The 19,747-nt window shown below is 36.9% G+C and overlaps 1 protein-coding gene across 2 annotated transcripts in view; it reads left to right on the top strand.

Annotated features, from left to right (window-relative positions):
- PPP2R5A (protein phosphatase 2 regulatory subunit B'alpha) overlaps positions 1 to 19,747 on the top strand; it is a 75,904-nt gene that overhangs the window by 34,141 nt on the left and 22,016 nt on the right. For both annotated transcript variants that reach the window (XM_068986483.1, XM_068986481.1), the window contains exons 2-3: positions 2,096 to 2,292; positions 8,376 to 8,477. In XM_068986483.1, the coding sequence (XP_068842584.1) occupies positions 2,096 to 2,292; positions 8,376 to 8,477 (299 nt within the window). The remainder of the gene's footprint in view (positions 1 to 2,095; positions 2,293 to 8,375; positions 8,478 to 19,747) is intronic.

Here is a 19,747-nt window from a genome sequence, read left to right as displayed (position 1 = left end):
GTAATGGGGAAACTGAAGTATAAAGTCATCAGTGTAGACACTGTCAGTACTTTTTACATTTAGTAAACAAAATTATTACACATTCTTTTTCTCACAAATTGCTTTTTATTCATATTTATGAAATACAGCCAAGCTATAGTCTTATTTTTTCAGGTAATTGAAATATATTTTTTGTCTGTTTTTCTTATGAGGAAATTCTGAAAATTGATGTTTCAGAAAGATCCTTAAGAGTTAGGCTATATTAAACATCTGTTTTATAATTTTTTAATGGTGAAACCATTGATCTTTTTTTACTAGGATAACCATTATAAAAATTGGACTGATATAAAAATGTTATGTGTCTTGAACCTAGAAGTAAGCCAACCAATAGTAGACGATAGGAGCATCCTCTCTTCTCTCATTTAACCTTTTCCAATCTGATCAACTCTTCCACCATTGTTTTACCTTAGCTTCCAAGAGACTCAATGCAGAGTGCTTAAAACAGTCAAATACCTTGTATAGCTTTCCTGCTTTTAATTAATCCTGATTTTATTTATAATTGTTCTGTTTATATTTAATCTTATAAGCACTCTCAAATTCTTTTTGACTCCAGGTTATATTTTTTAAGGTTTTGTATCTTGCCTTTTCAACTTGCTTCTAAGCCCTTGAAGACAGGAAATCATCTCTAACTTTCAAAACTAGCCTCAAAGAACTGTGTTAAAGTTAAATAAATAGACATAGGAAACACTTAGAATTGTATTTGGCATGAAGGAAATGCTAATGTTGCCAGTGTTATATTTTATTATGTTCAGATTACTCTATAGAACATGTACTTATAGGAGGTGTTTAGGTAAGAAAAGATTTTTCTGTTTCTCAATACTTAACAGAAATTTCAGGACTGGACATTTGTATTTTAACTCAGTGCCAAATGAGTTGAAATGTTAACTGCTTTCTAAATATATCTAATGTTTGGTAAAATCCGAAGATGACCTCTTGCATCCAAATATTAGGTAATGCTGAGACATAATTCTGGAGGAGAAAGCAACTTGAAAGAAGTCTTTAGGCTAAGTAGCACATTACTGAATTGAGAAGCTATGAAAAACATGAATTTATTCTCAAAGGAGGCTGAAGAGATAGGTGCCCAGAAAAAGAAACTTACTTTTTATATGTAACATGTTCCTGAATCTACTGTTTGCTAGTCTTGAAGATCATATTGTGTCTTCGAACATGTTAGCTGTAGGCTACTAGCCTGTCATGTAAGAGAACCCCATGGACTTTAGCTCACTAGGCTCCTCTGTCCATGGGACTTCCCAGACAAGAATACTGGAGTGTGTTGCTATTTCCTTCTCTAGGGGATCTTCCTGACCCAGGGATTCAACTTGCAACTCCTGCATTGGCCAGTGGATTCTTTAGCACTGGGAAAAAAATAACCTGGGAAACCCCCTGTATATCCCATGTTAGTAGTAAAAGAGATGAAAAGGAAAGCCTGCTCAGTGAATGATCCTTGCCCTTGAGGAACTGTCCCTGAGTTGGGAAGATCCCTTGGAGGAGGGCACTGGTAGGTGGTGGTGGTGGTGGTGGTGGTGGTTGTGTAGTCTCTAAATCATGTCTGACTCTCTTGCGACCCCATGGACTGTAGCCCGCCAGGCTCTTCTGTCCATGAAATTCTCCAGGCAAGAATACTGGAATGGGTTGCCATTTCCTACTCCAGGAGATCTTCCCAACCAGGGATTGAACCCATGTCTCTTGAGTCTCCTGTGTTAGCTGGCAGATTCTTTACCACCACGTCATGTGGGAAGCCCTAGGACGTCACGGCTGTAGTCTAAATGACGAATGTGTGAGTCATGAAAGCGGCAGAGGGGTGACAAGAAGAGGATAGATTCCAGATAAAAAGAATTGGATCAGTAATGCTTAATGATTGATTATGGGTAGTGAGAGAGGAGGAATGTAAAATTTCATTCCTGGCATGAATAATGGGATTATGTGGTAAATTTCACACTAGGCTTTTGAGAGAAATTTTACTTTATGTATGTGAATAGCTTCTACAAAATAGTAAACATATGAAGGTAACTTCTGAGTAGGTCATTTCTAAGTTTCTCTCTATTTTTATTTATAGATGCCACCTCAAATGAACAGCAAGAGCTTTTCTGTCAGAAGTTGCAGCAGTGTTGCATACTGTTTGATTTCATGGACTCTGTTTCAGACTTGAAGAGCAAAGAAATTAAGAGAGCAACATTGAATGAACTGGTTGAGTATGTTTCAACTAATCGTGGTGTAATTGTTGAATCAGCGTATTCTGATATAGTAAAAATGGTAAGCTTCTAGACTTAAGTTCCTCAGATTTATATAAATTCAAGTAAGATCTGAGGTGTAATTACAATTTAATGAGATTGGTTTTTAGTAAATGTACAATAGTTGATGTACTCAAGAGAATGTTTTTTAAAATAGTCCGTTTGAAAGATTATCCATTCCAGTGATGCTGTCATTGCTTTATGATCGTTTGGTACTTCAGTAGCCACAATGACTGATGGCTACCACATTGGAGAGTGTGGACCTAGAACTTAGGAGAAAGATGTAAACTCAAGATGATATGGGTTGGTAGGTAATTAATGTTGTGCAGCTGAATGGAGAAAGAATAGCTAAAGGGGGAAGGAAAGACTAATGAAAAAATATGGGGCTCTCCACATCTCAGAAGTAGGTAAGGGAGTCAAATATAGACCATTCTTATTTAGGACATTTTGATATCATATATGTAGCTTCTATAGCACTGAATTTTAATCAAAACTCAGGACCCTTAAATGATATGAACAAACATTTGAAATATCTGATGCGAAAAAAAAAAAAACTATTGAAGAAATGTTGTTCAGGGTACTGTTTATTAATTATTTAACCATATTCTTCAAACTGTAGAAATTTGTTTAGGATGTATGATTTTTGTATTTTAGTGCATAACAAAATATTTAAAAATTCATTTGGAATTATTAGAGTCACCAGGCACACAGTTTAAACTTGTGTTGGTTATGGAAGGTTTCACAGAGTCAGACATGACTGAGCTATTAACACATGGAACGTTATAGCAAGTATGATCTAAACTAAGTTATACTCTTTGCATTGGTCACTTAAGAAGGCTTTCTTATCTCTGCTTGCTATTCTCTGGAACTCTGCATTCAGTTGGGTATATCTTTCCCTTTCTCCTTTGCCTTTTGCTTCTCTTTTCTCAGCTATTTATTAGGCCTCCTCAGACAGCCACTTTGTCTTCTGGCATTTCTTTTTCTTGGGGATGGTTTTGGTCATCACCTCCTATACAACGTTACGAACTTTCATCCATAGTTCTTCGTGCAGTCTGTCTACGAGATTTAGTCCCTTGCATCTATTTGTTATCTCCACTGTATAATCACAAGGGATTTGATTTAGGTCATACCTGAATGGCCTAGTGGTTTTCCCTACTTTCTTCAATTTGAGCCTAAATTTTGCAATAAGGAGCTGAAGATCTGAGCCACAGTCAGCTCCAAGTCTTGCTTTTGCTGACCATATAGAACTTCTCTGTCTTTGGCTGCAAAGAATACAATCAGTCTGATTTTGATACTGGCTATCAGGTGATGTCCATGTGTAGTCATCTCTTATGTTGTTGGAAGAGGGTGTTTTGCCAACATATGCTGGGTCATAGAAAAAGTAAGGGAATTCCAAAAAAAAAAACACATCTACTTCTGCTTCATTGACTATGCTGAAGCCTTTGACTAGGTAGATCACAACAAACTGTGGAATATTTGTAATGAGATGGGAATCCCAGACCATATTACTTGTCTCCAGAGAAACCTGTATGCAGGTCAAGAAGCAGCAGTTAGAACTGGACATGGAACAACGAACTGGTTCAAAATCGAGAAAGGCTGTATGTTGTCACCCTGCTTATTTAACTTACGTGGAGGTACTTCATGTGAAATGCTGGGCTGGATGAATCACAAGCTGGAATCAACATTGCAGAGAGAAATATCAACAGCTTCAGATATGCAGATAATACCACTTTAATGGCAGAAAGTGAAGAGCAACTAATGAACCTCTTGATGAAGGTGAAAGAAGAAAGTGAAAAGGCTGGCTTAAAACTCAACATTCTGAAAACTAAGATTATGGCATCTGCTCCTATCACTTCATGGCAAATAGATGGGGAAACAATGCAAACAGTGACAGACTTTATTTCCTTGGGTTCCAAAATCACTGCAGATGGTGACTGCAGCCTGAAATTAAAGGACGCTTGCTCCTTGGAAGAAAAACTATGACAAACCTAGACAGCATATTGAAAAGCAGAGACATTACTTTGCCAACAAAGGTCCATCTAGTCAAAGCTATGGTTTTTCCAGTAGTCATGTATGGATGTGAGAGTTGGACCATAAAGAAGGCTGAGTTTTGAAGAATTGACACTTTTGAACTGTGGTGTTGGAGGAGACTCTTGAGAGTCCCTTGGACAGCAAGGAGATCAAACCAGTCAATGCTATAGGAAATCAGCCCTGAATCTTCATTGGAAGGACTGATGCTGAAGTTCCAATACTTTGGCCACCTGATGCAAAGAGCTGACTCACTGGAAAAGACCCTGATCCTGGGAAAGATTAAGGACAAGAGAAGAAGGGGGTGACAGAGGATGCGATGGTTGGATGGCATCACTAATGGACATGAGTTTGCGCAAGCTCCAGGAGATGCTGAAGGACAGAGAAGCCTGGCGTGCTGCAGTCCATGGGGTTGCAGAGAGTCAGACATGACTTAGCTACTGGGCAACAACAAAATAAGCTCTATGTACATATTTAAGTCAAATTATTCTGTAATTTGCCATATGTTAATAAATTTGGGGGTTTAATTCGTTTTCCCAAGCAAAAGGTGTGTTTTTTGTCTTAAAAAAAAATTTTTTTTTTAACTTTTGGGTACTTCATTTCTAGTTAAGAAGCCTACTCACTTAGTTCTTTAAAGCTTTTTGGTGTATTTGGGACCAACAATAATAAGTATGATTTCAAAGGCAAATTATGCCCTTCTGTGGGTTATATTCCCTTTTTGAGTTCTAGCTATGACTTTTGGCCACTTGTTGTGAAAATGATATCTGTTAAACTATCTATTGGTTCTTCCCCATTTATAGGTTTTGAGTTTTAGCAAATCAAATTTTAGATTTTTACTTTCTAAGTCTTAGGGTTGTGCGTGTGTGCATGCTAAGTCAGTTTAGTTGTGTCCAACTCTTTGCAACCCAGTGGACTGTAGCCTGCCAAGCTTCTCTATCCATGGGATTCTCCAGGCAAGAATACTGGAATGGTTTCCATGCCCCTCTCCAGGGTATCTTCCCAACACAGAGAGAGAACCCACATCCTCTGTGTCTACTGAATTGCAGGCATATTCTTTACTGCTGAGCCACTGGGGACAGTTAACAGTTATTTGGCATACCATAGATGCCACTTCATAAGAATGGTTGCGAATTTGCTTATACCACCAAACAACCATAGTTCATCAGATCTGGTCCCTTAAATCAAGACAGTCCCCATGGAAAAGAAATGCAAAAAAGCAAAATGGCTGTCTGAGGAGGCCTTACAAATAGCTGTGAAAAGAAGAGAAGCAAAAGGCACAGGAGAAAAGGAAAGATATAAGCATCTGAATGCAGAGCTCCAAAGAATAGCAGAGAGATAAGAAAGCCTTCCTCAGTGATCAGTGCAAAGAAATAGAGGAAAACAACAGAATGGGAAAGACTAGAGATCTCTTCAAGAAAATTAGAGATACCAAGGGAACATTTCATGCAAAGATGGGCACAATGAAGGACAGAAATGGTATGGACCTAACAGAAGCAGAAGGTATTGAGAAGAGGTGGCAAGAATACACAGAAGAACTGTACAAAAAACATCTTCATGACCAAGATAATCACGATGGTGTGATCACTCACCTAGAGCCAGAAATCCTGGAATGTAAAGTCAAGTGGGCCTTAGGAAGCATCACTATGAACAAAGCTAGTGGAGGTGATGGATTTTCAGTTGAGCTATTTCAAATCCTAAAAGATGATGCTGTGAAAATGTTGCACTCAGTATGCCAGCAAATTTGGAAAACTCAGCAGTGGCCACAGGACTAGAAAAGATCCGTTTTCATTCCACTCCTAAAGAAAGACAATGCCAAGAATGCTCAAACTACCACATAGTTGCACTCATCTCACATGCTAGCAAAGTAATGCTCAAAATTCTCCAAGCCAGCCTTCAACAGTATGTGAACCGTGAACTTCCAGATGTTTAAGGTGGGTTTAGAAAGGCAGACAAACCAAAGATCAAATTGTCAACATCCGTTAGATCATCAAAAAAACAAGAGAATTCCAGAGAAACATCTACTTCTGCTTTACTGACTATGCCAAAGCCTTGGACTGTGTGGATCACAATAAACTGTGGAAAATTCTGAAAGAGATGGGAATACCAGACCACCTGGCCTGCCTCTTGAGGAATCTGTGTGCAGGTCAGGAAGCAACAGTTAGAACTGGACATGGAACAACAGACTGGTTCCAAATAGGAAAAGGAGTACATTAAGGCTGTATATTGTCACCCTGCTTATTTAACTTATATGCAGAGTACATCATGAGAAATGCTGGGCTGGAAGAAGCACAAACTGGAATCAAGATTTCCAGGAGAAGTATCAATAACCTCAGATATGCAGATGATAGCACCCTTATGACAGAAAGTGAAGAGGAACTAAAAAGCCTCTTGATGAAAGTGAAAGAGGAGAGTGAAAAAGTTGGCTTAAAGCTCAACATTCAGAAAACTTAAGATCATGGCATCTGGCCCTGTCATTTCATGGGAAATAGATGGGGAAACAGGGGAAACAGTGTCAGACTATTTTCCTGGGCTCCAAAATCACTGCAGATGATTACAGCCATGAAATTAAAAGATGCTTACTCCTTGGAAGGAAAGTTATGACCAACCTAGATAGCATATTGAAAAGCAGAGATATTACTTTGCCAACAAAGGTCCGTCTAGTCAAGGCTATGGTTTTTCCAGTGGTCGTGTATGGATGTGAGAGTTGGACTGTGAAGAAAGCTGAGCGCCGAAGAATTGATGCTTTTGAACTGTGGTGCTGGAGAAGACTCTTGAGAGTCCCTTGGACTGCAAGGAGATCCAACCAGTCCATCCTAAAGGAGATCAGCCCTGGGATTTCTTTGGAAGGACTGATGCTGAAGCTGAAGCTCCAGTACTTTGGCCACCTCATGCGAAGAGATGACTCATTTGAAAAGACCCTGATGGTGGGAGGGATTGGGGGCAGGAGGAGAAGGGGACGACAGAGGATGAGATGGTTGGACGGCATCACTGACTCAATGGACACGAGTTTGAGTAAAGTCCAGGAGTTGGTGATGGACAGGGAAGCCTGGCGTGCTGCAATTGATGGGGTTGCAAAGAGTCGGACATGAATGAGCCACTGAACTGAACTGAACTGAACCAAACATTTGTCTCATCCTCTATTCCCCAAGTATTTTATCTTAAATGACCAATGCCTCAAATGTTAGGGTTTTACGTGTTTACTGAACCATTTGGTCTGTCAGTCTGTTTATCATTCTTCAAAGAATTTTGAGTTGGGCTCACAATCTGTTCTTTGCTAGAGAAGGACTGTAGCGTACTTTGGTACTAAGACAGTGTGAAAGATGAGTTAGAATCTAAAATAAAGAGTCTCAAAGCATACTTTTATTTCAGAGAGATTAATATTTTTTAAAAGGCTCAGAGTAAATGAAATCAAATCATCTAAATCAAATCATCATCAGTTCAGTTCTCAGTTGTGTCTGATTCTGCAACCCCATGAACCGCAGCACGCCAGGCATCCCTGTCTGTCACCAACTCCCGGAGTCCACCCAAACCCATATCCATTGAGTCGGTCATGCCAAATCATCATGAGGTATTATAAACTGTGTCTGTAATGGCTATATACCCCCATCCTCCTTCTCTTTATAAAATGTGGTGTGTGTGTAAGACTGGAGATATTTTACCAAACTCTTTTGGGTTATAAGGTAAGTAAAAGTCTGGGTTAAAGTATGGGAGAAGTTGTGGAAAGATGAAAAGAATAAGTTAGGGATAGGGAGAGTTAGGAACTTTATGCTCCCCTCCCCCAGTTTCCTCCCCTCCACTTTTTTTTTTAAGCAAAACTTTGAAAAAAAAATTTGTGATTTAAAGAGGAATCTGGAGGTAGTCTGTATGAAATTTGATGTCTTTAGAGGTCAGAGTTATGGGATAGAGAAAAGAAAGAAAGAAATGGCTGCCTTCGTATCTTGAAGAGGTTTATAGGTTTTGAGCTAGACTTATAGTCACAGCTTTTTCCTTAAAGTTATTTTTAAAATATTTCATTTTGCATTTTTAAATTTAACTGAACAACAGAGAATAGAAGTCTAAATTTATTTTTCTTTACAGATCAGTGCTAACATCTTCCGAACTCTTCCTCCAAGTGATAATCCAGATTTTGATCCAGAAGAAGATGAACCCACACTTGAGGCCTCTTGGCCTCACATACAAGTATGGAACATAATTTTATTTTTAAAATTTTTACATTTATGCTGTTTTGCTGAAATCATGGAACTCAGTTTTAGATTTGAGTGTCTATTTAAAGTACTAGATTTTTAATACATTTTCTTAACATTTCCTTTTCCCAAAATATTTTTTGATTGTAAATTTTTTTAATTGTAAATTACACTTATTTACCTTTTAAACAGTTTTAAAGTATATTCCATAACATTAAGTACATTCTTAATGCTATGCAGCCATCACTATTACCTAGTGTAATAGGCACCTTTTCATTACCTTTTCATCATCCACAATCTTTTCATCATCCCAGATGGAAACACCCTTGTCATTAACAGTCAGTTCCCATTCTTTACCTGCCCCCTACCTCCTAGCCACTGGCAGCTATTAATCTACTCTCTGTGTCTATGGATTTGCCTTAAATGCTTAACATAATATTTTCAGGGTTCATCAATATTGTAACATGTATCAATATGTCATTCCTTTTAATGGCTGAATAATATTCCAGTGTGTGGACATACCACATTTTGTTTATCCATTAATCAGTAGATGGACAGTTAGGTGGTTTCTGCTTTTTGGCCTTTGTGACTAGAACTGGTATGAATGTGTAAGTCTTTGTTTAACATGTTTCCCAGAAGTTTTGACATGTTGTGTTTTTATTTTCATTATTTCAAAGTGTTTTCTAACTTCCTCTGTGACTTACTTGGCCCATTAGTTATTTACTAATGTGTTTAATTTTGGGGCTTCCTTTGTGGCTCAGCTTATAAAGAGTCTGCCTGCAAGGCGGGAGACCTGGGTTTGATCCCTTGATTGGGAAGATCCCCTGGAAAAGGGAAGGCTACCTACTCCAGTATTCTGGCCTGGAGAATTCCATGGACTATCGTCCATGGAGTTGCAAAGAGTTGGGTACAACTGAGGGACTGGGCTTCCCTAGTAGCTCAGCTGGTAAAGAATCTGCCTGTAATGCAGGAGACCCTGGTTCAATTCCTGGGTCAGGAAGATCCACTGGAGAAGGGATAGGCTACCCATTCCAGTATTCTTGGGCTTCCTTGATGGGTCAGCTGGTAAAGAGTCCACCTGCAATGCCAGAGACCTGGGTTCAGTCTCTGTGTTGGGAAGATCCTTTGGAGAAGGGGGGATAGGGTACCCACTCCAGTATTCTGGCCTGGAGAATTCCATGGACTGTATAGTCCATGGGGTCACAAAGAGTCAGACAGGACTGAGCAACTTTCACCTTAATTTCTACATATTTGTGGCTCCCATATTTCTTTCTGTTACTGATTTATAATTTTATTCCATTATGTTTGGTGAATGTACTTTGAAGTTTTCAATCCTTTTAAATGTATTGGGCCTAGCATATAGTTTATCATGGAGAATGTTTCATGTGTGCTTGAGAAGAATGTGTATACTGTTGTTGCTGGATGGAGTGTTGTGTTAAAATCTCTTAGATCTAGTTGGTTGTTTAAGTTTTCAGTTTCCTTATTGACCTTCTGTCTAGTTCTCTCCACTATTGAAAATGAAATATTGAAATTTCCTACTGTTACAGTTGAATTGTCTGTTTCTCTCTTCTGTTATGTCAGTTTTTGATTCATGTATTTTGGGGTCTTATAAATCATGTTTATAATCATTTTACAGTTTTTTTGTTAAAATTCATTTTGTCTGATATAGTATTCTATAACCACTATTTAAATACTATATTTATATAAATACTAATAAATTTACATATATAAATACTACATAAATTTATAGCCACTATATAAATACTGTATTTATATAGTATTTTACAGCTACTGTCTAACTCTCTTTTGGTTACTGTTTGCATGATATATCTTTTCTGTACATTGACTTCTTCTCTATTTGTTTCTTTAAATCTAAATTGTGTCTCTTGGGAATTCCTTGGTGGTTCAGTGGTTAGGACTTTTCAGTTTCACTGCTGAAGGCCTAAGTTCAATCCATGGTCAGGGAACAAAGATCCTGCAAGCCACACAGTGTGGCTAAATAAATACTGTCTCTTGTAAACAGCATGTAGTTGAAACCTTTTTTTTTTAATCAGTTTTGACAGTCTCTGCTTTTGACTAATGTTTAACCCATTTATATTTAATGTAATTGCTGGTATGGTAGAATTTACGTTTGCTGTTTTGGCCTTCCCTGGTAGCTCAGTGGTAAAGAATCAGCCTGCAATGCAGGAGATGTGGGTTCTATCCTTGGATTGGGAAGAACCCCTGGAGAAGAAAATGGCAACCCATTCCCTTATTCTTGCCTGGGAAATTCCCATGGACAGAGGAGCCTGGTAGGCTCCATGGGGTCACAGAATCGAACACAGTCTAGCGACTGAACAACATTTTGCTGTTCTATGTCTTATGTCTTTCTCATTCCTCTACTCCGTTACTGTGTTTTGTATTAAATACGATTTTCTGGAGTGCCATTTTAATTCCCTTGTTTCTTTAACTATACTTTTTTGAGGTATTTTCTTAGTACTAACCCTAGGGATTACATTTTAAAATGAACTAGTTTGATTGAATAGTAGTAGTATTCAATTTTAATAATTTTAGTAGTATATAAAACTTTGGTCCAGTATACCTCCATTCCCTCCGCCTTCTTCTGTGCTGTTACTGTCATACAAATTGGATCTTTATGCAGGCATTTTATTGCACTTTATTTCATTGCACTTTGCAGATATTGCATTTTTTTACAAATTGAAGGTTTGTGGCAACCTTGTGTCAAGCAAGTCTATCAGCACCATTTTCTTACTTCATGTCTCAGTGTCACATTTTGATAATTCTTTTAATATTTTAAACTTCTACATTGTTATATTTTTATGATGATCTGTGATCAGTGATCTTTGATGTTATTATTGCAAAAAGTTTACAACCTGCTGAAGACTTAGATGATGGTTAGCATTTTTAGCAATAAAGTATTTTTAAATTAAGGTATGTACATTGTTTTTATAAAACATAATGTGATTGCATATTTAATAGACTATAATGTAAACATAACTTTTATATTCATTGGGAAGCCAGAAAAATTCATGTGACTTGCTTTAGTGCAAAATTCACTTTATTATGGTGGCCTGGAACCAAGCCTGCAATATCTCTGAAGTATGCCTGTACATTGTACATCCATCAACCCAGTTTTGTAATTATTGCTTTATGTGGTTGTCTTATAAAACAAAATGAAAGAGTTATAAATAAAAACACAGTATTTACCTATGTAGTTACCTTTACCCATGCTCTGTCTTTCTTCTTATGAACTCATATGGTGTCCTTTCTTCTCAGCCTGAAGGATTCCCTTTAACATTTCTTGTAAGGCAAGTCGATTAATCTGGGAATATCTTAATTGTCCCTTCATTTTTGAAGGACAGTTTGGCTGGATATAGAATTCTTGGCTAAGTGCTTTTTCCCCTTAACACTTTGAAGGTGTCCTCTCACTGATCCTCTGATGTCCATAGTTTTCTGTCCAAGTCAGTTATTAATCTTATGAGGATCTGATGTATGTGATACATTATCTCTTGCCGCTTTGAAAATTTTCCGTGTCTTTAACGTTTGTCAGTTTGATTATGATGTCTCTAGATATGGATCTCTTTGACTTTATTCTGGTTGGAGCTCCACTGAGCTCCAGTTGAGTTCATTGTATAAATTAATACTTTTCATCAAATTTGAATTGTTTTTAGCCATTTCTTCAACTATTATTCCTTCCTGTTTCTCCTCTCCTTCTGAGATTCCCATTATGTGTAGTACGTTGGTATGATTGATGGTATCCCACAGGTCTTTGAAACTCTGTTGTTTTGTATCCAGTCTTTCTTTTTGCACCTCAAACTAGATAATCTCTAGTGACCTGTCTCTCTGCCAGCTCAAAGTGTTTTTCATTGTTTTTTTTTGTGGGAAAGCAAATATACTGAAGTCCTCACTCTGCCATTGCAGAAGTCCTCTCTGAAGCACATCTTTTTAGTTGAGACTGAAGGAGGGACAGTCTTCCTGCCCTAATGCCACTGTGTGACAACTCCTCATAATTATTGGAAAACTGGTAATAAAAAACTTACTTTATGAGAAGGACCATTTCTTCCACTAAACCTTCTCCAGCCAATTCTTTCTAGCCCTAACTTCTTTATTCAGACATTCCCCTCAAATGCATGGCTTTAGTATAAGGTCATCTGAGGTTCACTCAGTTAACTGAATCACATTGGTGCTACCACACTTAATACTTAAAAAACCAGGGCTCTTTAGATAAGATTCAGAGCAGAATATATTGTAACTCTTATGCTGTATTTAAGAACTGTTACAAAGGTTCCATTATAGCTATGAAATATACTTATGTGTGCTTAGGGTTTCTTGTGCATGCATGCATGCCATGGGGGTGTGTGTGTGTGCTCAGGTGCTCAGTCATATCCAACTCTGCAGTCCCACGGACTGTAGCCCCCCAGGCTTCTTTGTCCGTGGTATTTTTCAGGTAAGAACACTGGAGTGGGTTGCCATTTCCTTCTCTAGGGGATCTTCCCAACCCAGGAATCGAACTGGGAAGCCCTTATAGGGTTTCTTTGCACATGTTTTTATATGGCTAGTCTTTATGATTGTTGGTTTTTTTATTGTATACATTAGGTTTTATTTTTGCTCTCCAGAATGTCTATAATTAAAATGCTCTGAGAAGACCCATATGATGCCTTCAGTTTACAGATATTTTCTTACTTTTAAAATAAGCAAAGCTATGAGGGAGAAAGTAAAAGGTACTCTTGCCTAATGCTTCAACTATAATGACGTTAATATTTTTTATTGGGGTATAGTTGATTTACAATATTGTATTAGTTCCAGGTATATAAACAGTGATTCAGTATTTTTTATAAATTATACTGCATTTGTAGTTATAAAATATTGGCTATATTTCCTGTGCTTTATAATATATTCTTGTAGCTTATTTCTATTATAAATAGTTGTTTGTACCTTGTAGTCCCCTACCCCTTTCTTGCCTCTTCCTTCTTTCCTTTCCCCAGTGGTAACCACCCATTTGTTCTTTATATCTGTGAGTCTGCTTCTTTTTTGTTATATTCACTAGTCTGCTTTATATTTTAGATTTCATGCTTAAGTGATATCATATGATATTTGTCTTTCTCTCATTTATTTCATGTAGCATAATACCCTCCAGTTTCATCCATGTAGTTGCAAATGGCAAAATTTCAATCTTTTTATAGCTGAGTAGTATTCCCTTGTATGTGTGTGTGTGTGTGTGTGTGTGTGTGTGTATACACAATATAACACTATATCTTTTTCATCTGTTCATCTGTTGATGGATACTTAAGTTGCATCCGTATCTTGCCTATTGTAGATACTGCTGCTGTGAACATTGGGATACATGTATCTTTTCAAGTTAGTGTTTCTGTTTTCTTTGGATATACACCGAGGAGTGAAATTGCTGGGTCGTATGATAATTCTGCTTTTAGTTTTTTGCAGAACCTCCATGTTATTCTGCACAGTGACTTTATCAGTTTACATTTCCACCAGTAGTGCACAAGTCTTCCTTTTTTTTCCATATCCTCACCAACATTTGTTGTTTGTGGTCTTTTTGATGATAGCCATTCTGAAAGGATGATTTGTGTATTTTTAAGATAGTGTTCAGTCAGTTCAGTTCAGTCGCTCAGTCATGTCCGACTCTTTGCAACCCCATGAATTACAGCACACCAGGCCTCCCTGTCCACAACCAACTCCTAGAGTTCACTCAAACTCACATCCATTGAGTCGGTGTTGCCATCCAGCCATCTCCTCTGTCGTCCCCTTCTCCTCCTGCCCCCAATCCCTCCCAGCATCAGAGTCTTTTCCAATGAGTCAGCTCTTTGCATGAGGTGGCCAAAGTACTGAAGTTTCAGCTTTAGCATCATTCCTTGCAAAGAACACCCAGGACTGATCTCCTTTAGAATGGACTGATTGGATCTCCTTGCAGTCCAAGGGACTCTCAGGAGTCTTCTCCAGCACCACAGTTCAAAAGCATCAATTCTTCAGCACTCAGCTTTCTTCACAGTCCAGCTCTCACATCCATACATGACCACTGGAAAAACCATAGCCTTGACTAGATGGACCTTTGTTGGCAAAGTCATGTCTCTGCTTTTCAATATGCTATCTAGGTTGGTCATAACTTTTCTTCCAAGGAGTAAGCATCTTTTAATTTCATGGCTACAATCACCATCTGCAGTGATTTTGGAGCCCAGAAAAATAAAGTCTGACACTGTTTCCACTGTTTCCCCATCTATTTCCCATGAAGTGATGGAACCAGATGCCATGATCTTATAGTTTTCTGAATGTTGAACTTTAAGCCAACTTTTTCACTCTCCTCTTTCACTTTCATCAGGAGGCTTTTTAATTCCTCTCCACTTTCTGCCGTAAGGGTGGTGTCATCTGCATATCTGAGGTTATTGATATTTCTCCCGGCAATCTTCATTCCAGCTTGTGCTGCTTCCAGCCAGCGTTTCTCATGATGTACTCTGTATATAAATTAAATAAGCAGGGTGACACTATACAGCCTTGACGAACTCCTTTTCCTATTTGGAACCAGTCTGTTGTTCCATGTCCAGTTCTAACTGTTGCTTCCTGACCTGCATGTAGGTTTCTCAAGAGGCAGGCCAGGTGGTCTGGTATTCCCACTTCTTTCAGAATTTTCCACAGATTATTGTGATCCACACAGTCCAAGGCTTTGGCATAGTCAATAAAGCAGAAATAGATGTTTTTCTGGAACTCTCTTGCTTCTTCGATGATCCAGCGGATGTTGGCAATTTGATCTCCGGTTCCTCTGACTTTCTAAAACCAGCTAAGATAGTGTTAGTGACCTAAAATCTGCAGGCAAGCACAACGAAGTGTTTTTCTAGAGAATTAAATTATTTGCCTATGTTAGTCGCTCAGTCTTGCCCGACTCTTTGCGACCCCATGGACTGCAATCCACCAGGTTCCTCTGTCCATGAGATTTTCCAGGCAAGGATACTGGAGTGGGTTGCCATTTCCTTCTCCAGGGGATCTTCCCAACCCAGGGATCGAACCCGGGTCTCCTGCACTGCAGGCAAATTCTTTACCGACTGAGCTACAGGGGAAGCCCGTACTTGGCCTACATACAACCAATAATATTAGTTTATCAGATGGCTTGCTGATCGTGTTTAGGTAATTATGTATGTCTCTGTGTGTGTGCTCAGTCGTGTCCAACTCTGCAACCCCATGGACTGTAACCTGCCAGTCTCCTCTGTCCATGGGATTTTTCAGAAAAGAATACTGGAGCAGGTTGTGTAATAACACTATAAAAAGTAGCTATTGTTCGTATTTTATGAATAAGCTTAAGATTAAGCTAAAATAGATCAAGAATCCTGCCCAAGATTATGCAAAAAGTAAGTGTTAGGATAAGGTTTATAGCAAAATATTGCTCCAGTGTCCTTGTTCTGCATTATTAAAAGCTTTACTGCTTCCCCTAGGTACCATCTATGGTCCAAGACAGATATATACAAATTGTTATGAAGTTTTAATTCATACCATTTTAGCTTCATTTAACACCATTAAATAAGGTCTCCTACTAGCTATCACTTTTTTTTTTTAGACCTCATAAGTGACTTTTTAAAGGTATAATTATACAGGTACAGATGTGCCTTAGTTAAATGGTACAGAAGTTTATATATACACATTCTAACAAGATACAAGAAAATTATTATTACAAAGTATGGTGAAGTGGAAATGATCCTGGTGACAGATCTCTACTCAAATCTCAGTTTTGAAAACTTACCTGTGGAAATGACCTTAATTAAGCTGCTAAATTTCTCTGCATCCTCCTTTACAAAGCTGGCATAAAACAGGGTTATATAAAAATTGAATGGGATAACACATGCACAAAACATAGCACAATTTTTTTTAAACTATAGTATCTGTTTTCTTTGCATTCCCCTTTTTAAAAAAGATATACTTTCGATATTTAGAAAGAGGTGTATATATACATAAATACACACAGATTATATGTATATATATGTATATAATGGTTGCCTTTATGCTGATACCTTTAAGAAATACCCTTGGTGCTTTCTTTTGTAGCTAGTTTATTGATTCTCTAGAGTGGACAGTATTGAAATTAGTAAGTAATCTTTTCTTCCTCTACTTCCTGCCTCTCTAGCATCTAGTATAAGTAATACACTTTTACTCTCTCAGTAAATACCTATATGCCCATCACTTGTCATTAGTTCTGTAGGAAACTTATTTAATATTTACTGTCAATCCTTATGAAAATTTTTTCTGATCATTTCTTGGTAATCTGAAGCTCATTCTTTAGTAGAAGGTCTCTGAGTTCTTGCATATTTCATAGCACTTTGTCTGTAGCCTTCACGTTTAAAGATCAGCTTGAATTGATATAAAATCCTTGGTTCAGCTTCTTTCCTTAAATTCCTTAAGTACCTTAAATATTCCATTGTCTTCAGTCTGATTTTTTTTTTTTCTCATATTCTTAGTGGTTTTGCTTGGATGCCCAAAAGATATTTTTCCTTTAACGGCCAGTTGCTTTTATTGAGCTATATGTAAGTGTTGACTTTTCACATCAGTTTTCCTAGTTGAATGGTGTTCTTTCACTGTAAAAGCCCACTTCTATTTCTGAAACGTTTTCTTCAGTATACTTTTTAGTATTTATTTCATTCTACCACGTTTTTCTTCTTCTTTCTGCTGTTCATGTTGATTCTGTTCTTCTGTCTCTGTATCTTTTCCCTTGAAATCTTTTTGTTTTTCTCATCTCTTTCTGTATTTTGTTGAACTGTTTCTGATTTCTCTTTTTTCTTTACTCTTTAATTTTTCCATTACTGTAGTTGAAAGGCAGACTGACAGAATGAATATTTAGTTTTTCCAACTTCAGTAGTAGAGACATACGGGGGGAAGGGAATGGGTGTTATACTGGCTTATCTATAATGCCTGCCACAGGCTTGAACCATTGGAGACAAGAGTCTGTCCTGAATAAAATGAAAAATGATAGCTTTGTTAATAGACAATAGGATAGATAACATCAGCTATTTTCTACATAGTCCCTGGGAGATAGAGAAGAACCGTGCTTCATATATGGGTGCTCGGTGTTGCTTCAGATTATATTGTTTGGTTTGGGGAAGGTTGGGTTTTTTCTGGCGGCATCATGTGGCTTGCATGTGGCTCTTAGTTCCTCCTAGGCCCTTGTCAGTGAAAGTGCAAAGTCCTAACCAGTGGACCGCCAGGGAATTCCCCCAGATTATATTGTTGATTTTTATTTTGCAAGGACTTGAATTTTTTTGTGACATTTCATTTTATATTTTATTATAAAAGACAAGAGAAAGAAATTAATATTCTAAACTACTTGGGACATTTTAAAGCAATAGTCTGCTTCATTATTTATTTGATCTGTCTAGCACCTATACATCCAAATAGAATGAAAGAGGAATTCTAGGATTAGTGTAAATTGATAAAACTTTTAAGATTTATCAGCACATTAGAGCTTATAGAATAGAAAATCTGAAGTGGTAAACTACTTTTTAGTAGCACTGCACACAGTTCATCTGAAATTATACCATGGTTTTTGTAAAATCAGCAATACTGGGTTTAATAATAAAGAGGTTTTAAAAGCATGAAATTCTCGTTAGCTGTTAAGTTGTACATATTTTTGATCACATGTAGTTGGATAATCTCAAAAGAATCTCTTCAGTCTTTGAATTTTGAAAAATAGTTTTTCCATTAAGACATTTTTATATGCCCTTGAGAATTAACTAAAATTTCAGCCATACATACAATGTGCTTTTGGTTTTTCACTGGTATGATCTGAGATTTCACTTAAATTTGCTGAAACTAGTGGTTCTTAAATTTTAGGGGATGGTGAGTTACTTTCAAAATATGATTTTTAAAAAGTGTGTGTTCGCTGAGATAAATTCACAGAGACATACAAGAAATATTACACATCCATAGTCTACTGATTAAAAGGCTCTGCTCTAAATATAAGTGTTTATAGTTTAAAATATTTCTAGTAATTAAATTTGATATACAGTTTTTAAATCTGGCGGTCAGATGGCCTGCTAAATACGAAGTGAACTGATTGGTAGGATTTGTTACTATTTAGTCATCGTATTTTCTTTACAGTAAAATGTTAAAGCTGTTCTGATGAGTGAAATTATAGTGTAGCACTGATGAAATTTGCTCAATTAAAATTTCTGTCCTGGTTGTTAATATTATTTGAATCCACCTGAAATTTTTTGTTTGGTACTAAGTTTGCATTTTATTAATACATTTAGCTTATTGGATCTTTGCTGCTAGAAATTAACTTGGTAGGGTGAAAAAAAACATTAAATTTAGTCAATGAGGGGAAAAATCTCAGATGATTTCAAAACCTTTCAAAATTTTGCTTCTTCAACCTTTTCATGAGTTTTCTTAAAATGTGCTAATTTACAATTTCTTTTTACTTTTTTTTTCACACTGTAATGGAAATACTAATGAACAATGGAATAAAGAAACACAGAAGAAAAGAACAAAAGAAAGGCCATTTCAGTACTAGGGGATTGGTGGATTGGTCATATCTTTTAATTTACTTAATATTATATGATAATTATTAATATAAAACAGTTAAGTTATTTTAAAATTTTCTTTCCTAAATATTATTGCTTTATATTTATTGAAGACCAAAAAGATACATAATTTTCTATGTAGCTAGTTATAGATAGAGAGGCATGACTGCTCTACTAGCCTGGAATACAGGCAGATTATATAGTATTTTTGTTTTCTTTTATCAGTTTTCTTTTTGGCACAGATAATTAAGATGCAATTATGTAGTATACTGAATAGAACATAGACCTTTTTAAGATAACTTGGCTTTAGGGACTAGAGGCTCTTCTTTATGATCTGTATAAGTAGAAATTTAAACTGGGGACATACATATTTTATAATGTACACCTTCATGTTCAAATACTTCTTGACCAGATACTATATTTTAAATATTTGCATGTTCCAAGAATCTAAAATTATAGGGACCATGGCTTAATGCACTAACACTTATACACAGAAATAGAAAAGAAACATCTTTTATCCTTATTTAAGATTGAGAAACATTTTTATTACTTTAACCTTTTTATCATAGTTATTTGTTATTAATTATCTTTTTAATTATTATAGTTAAAAGAGCAGGAGGGAAAACAGGTTGATCCTATATAAGCTATTCAGGCTTCACACAGAATATGTCTTATTTTTAAAAGGATTACAGAAGGGAGAAAAAGATTCTTACAGAACTAAGATTTTGTTACTGTTTGCTGTGTCCTAGGC

The sequence above is a fragment of the Capricornis sumatraensis genome, chromosome 14, assembly GCF_032405125.1.
Source record: "Capricornis sumatraensis isolate serow.1 chromosome 14, serow.2, whole genome shotgun sequence".
Taxonomy (NCBI): Eukaryota; Metazoa; Chordata; class Mammalia; order Artiodactyla; family Bovidae; genus Capricornis; species Capricornis sumatraensis.
The sequence above is the reverse complement of the archived record's forward strand: the minus strand, read 5'-3'. Positions and strand labels throughout refer to the sequence as shown.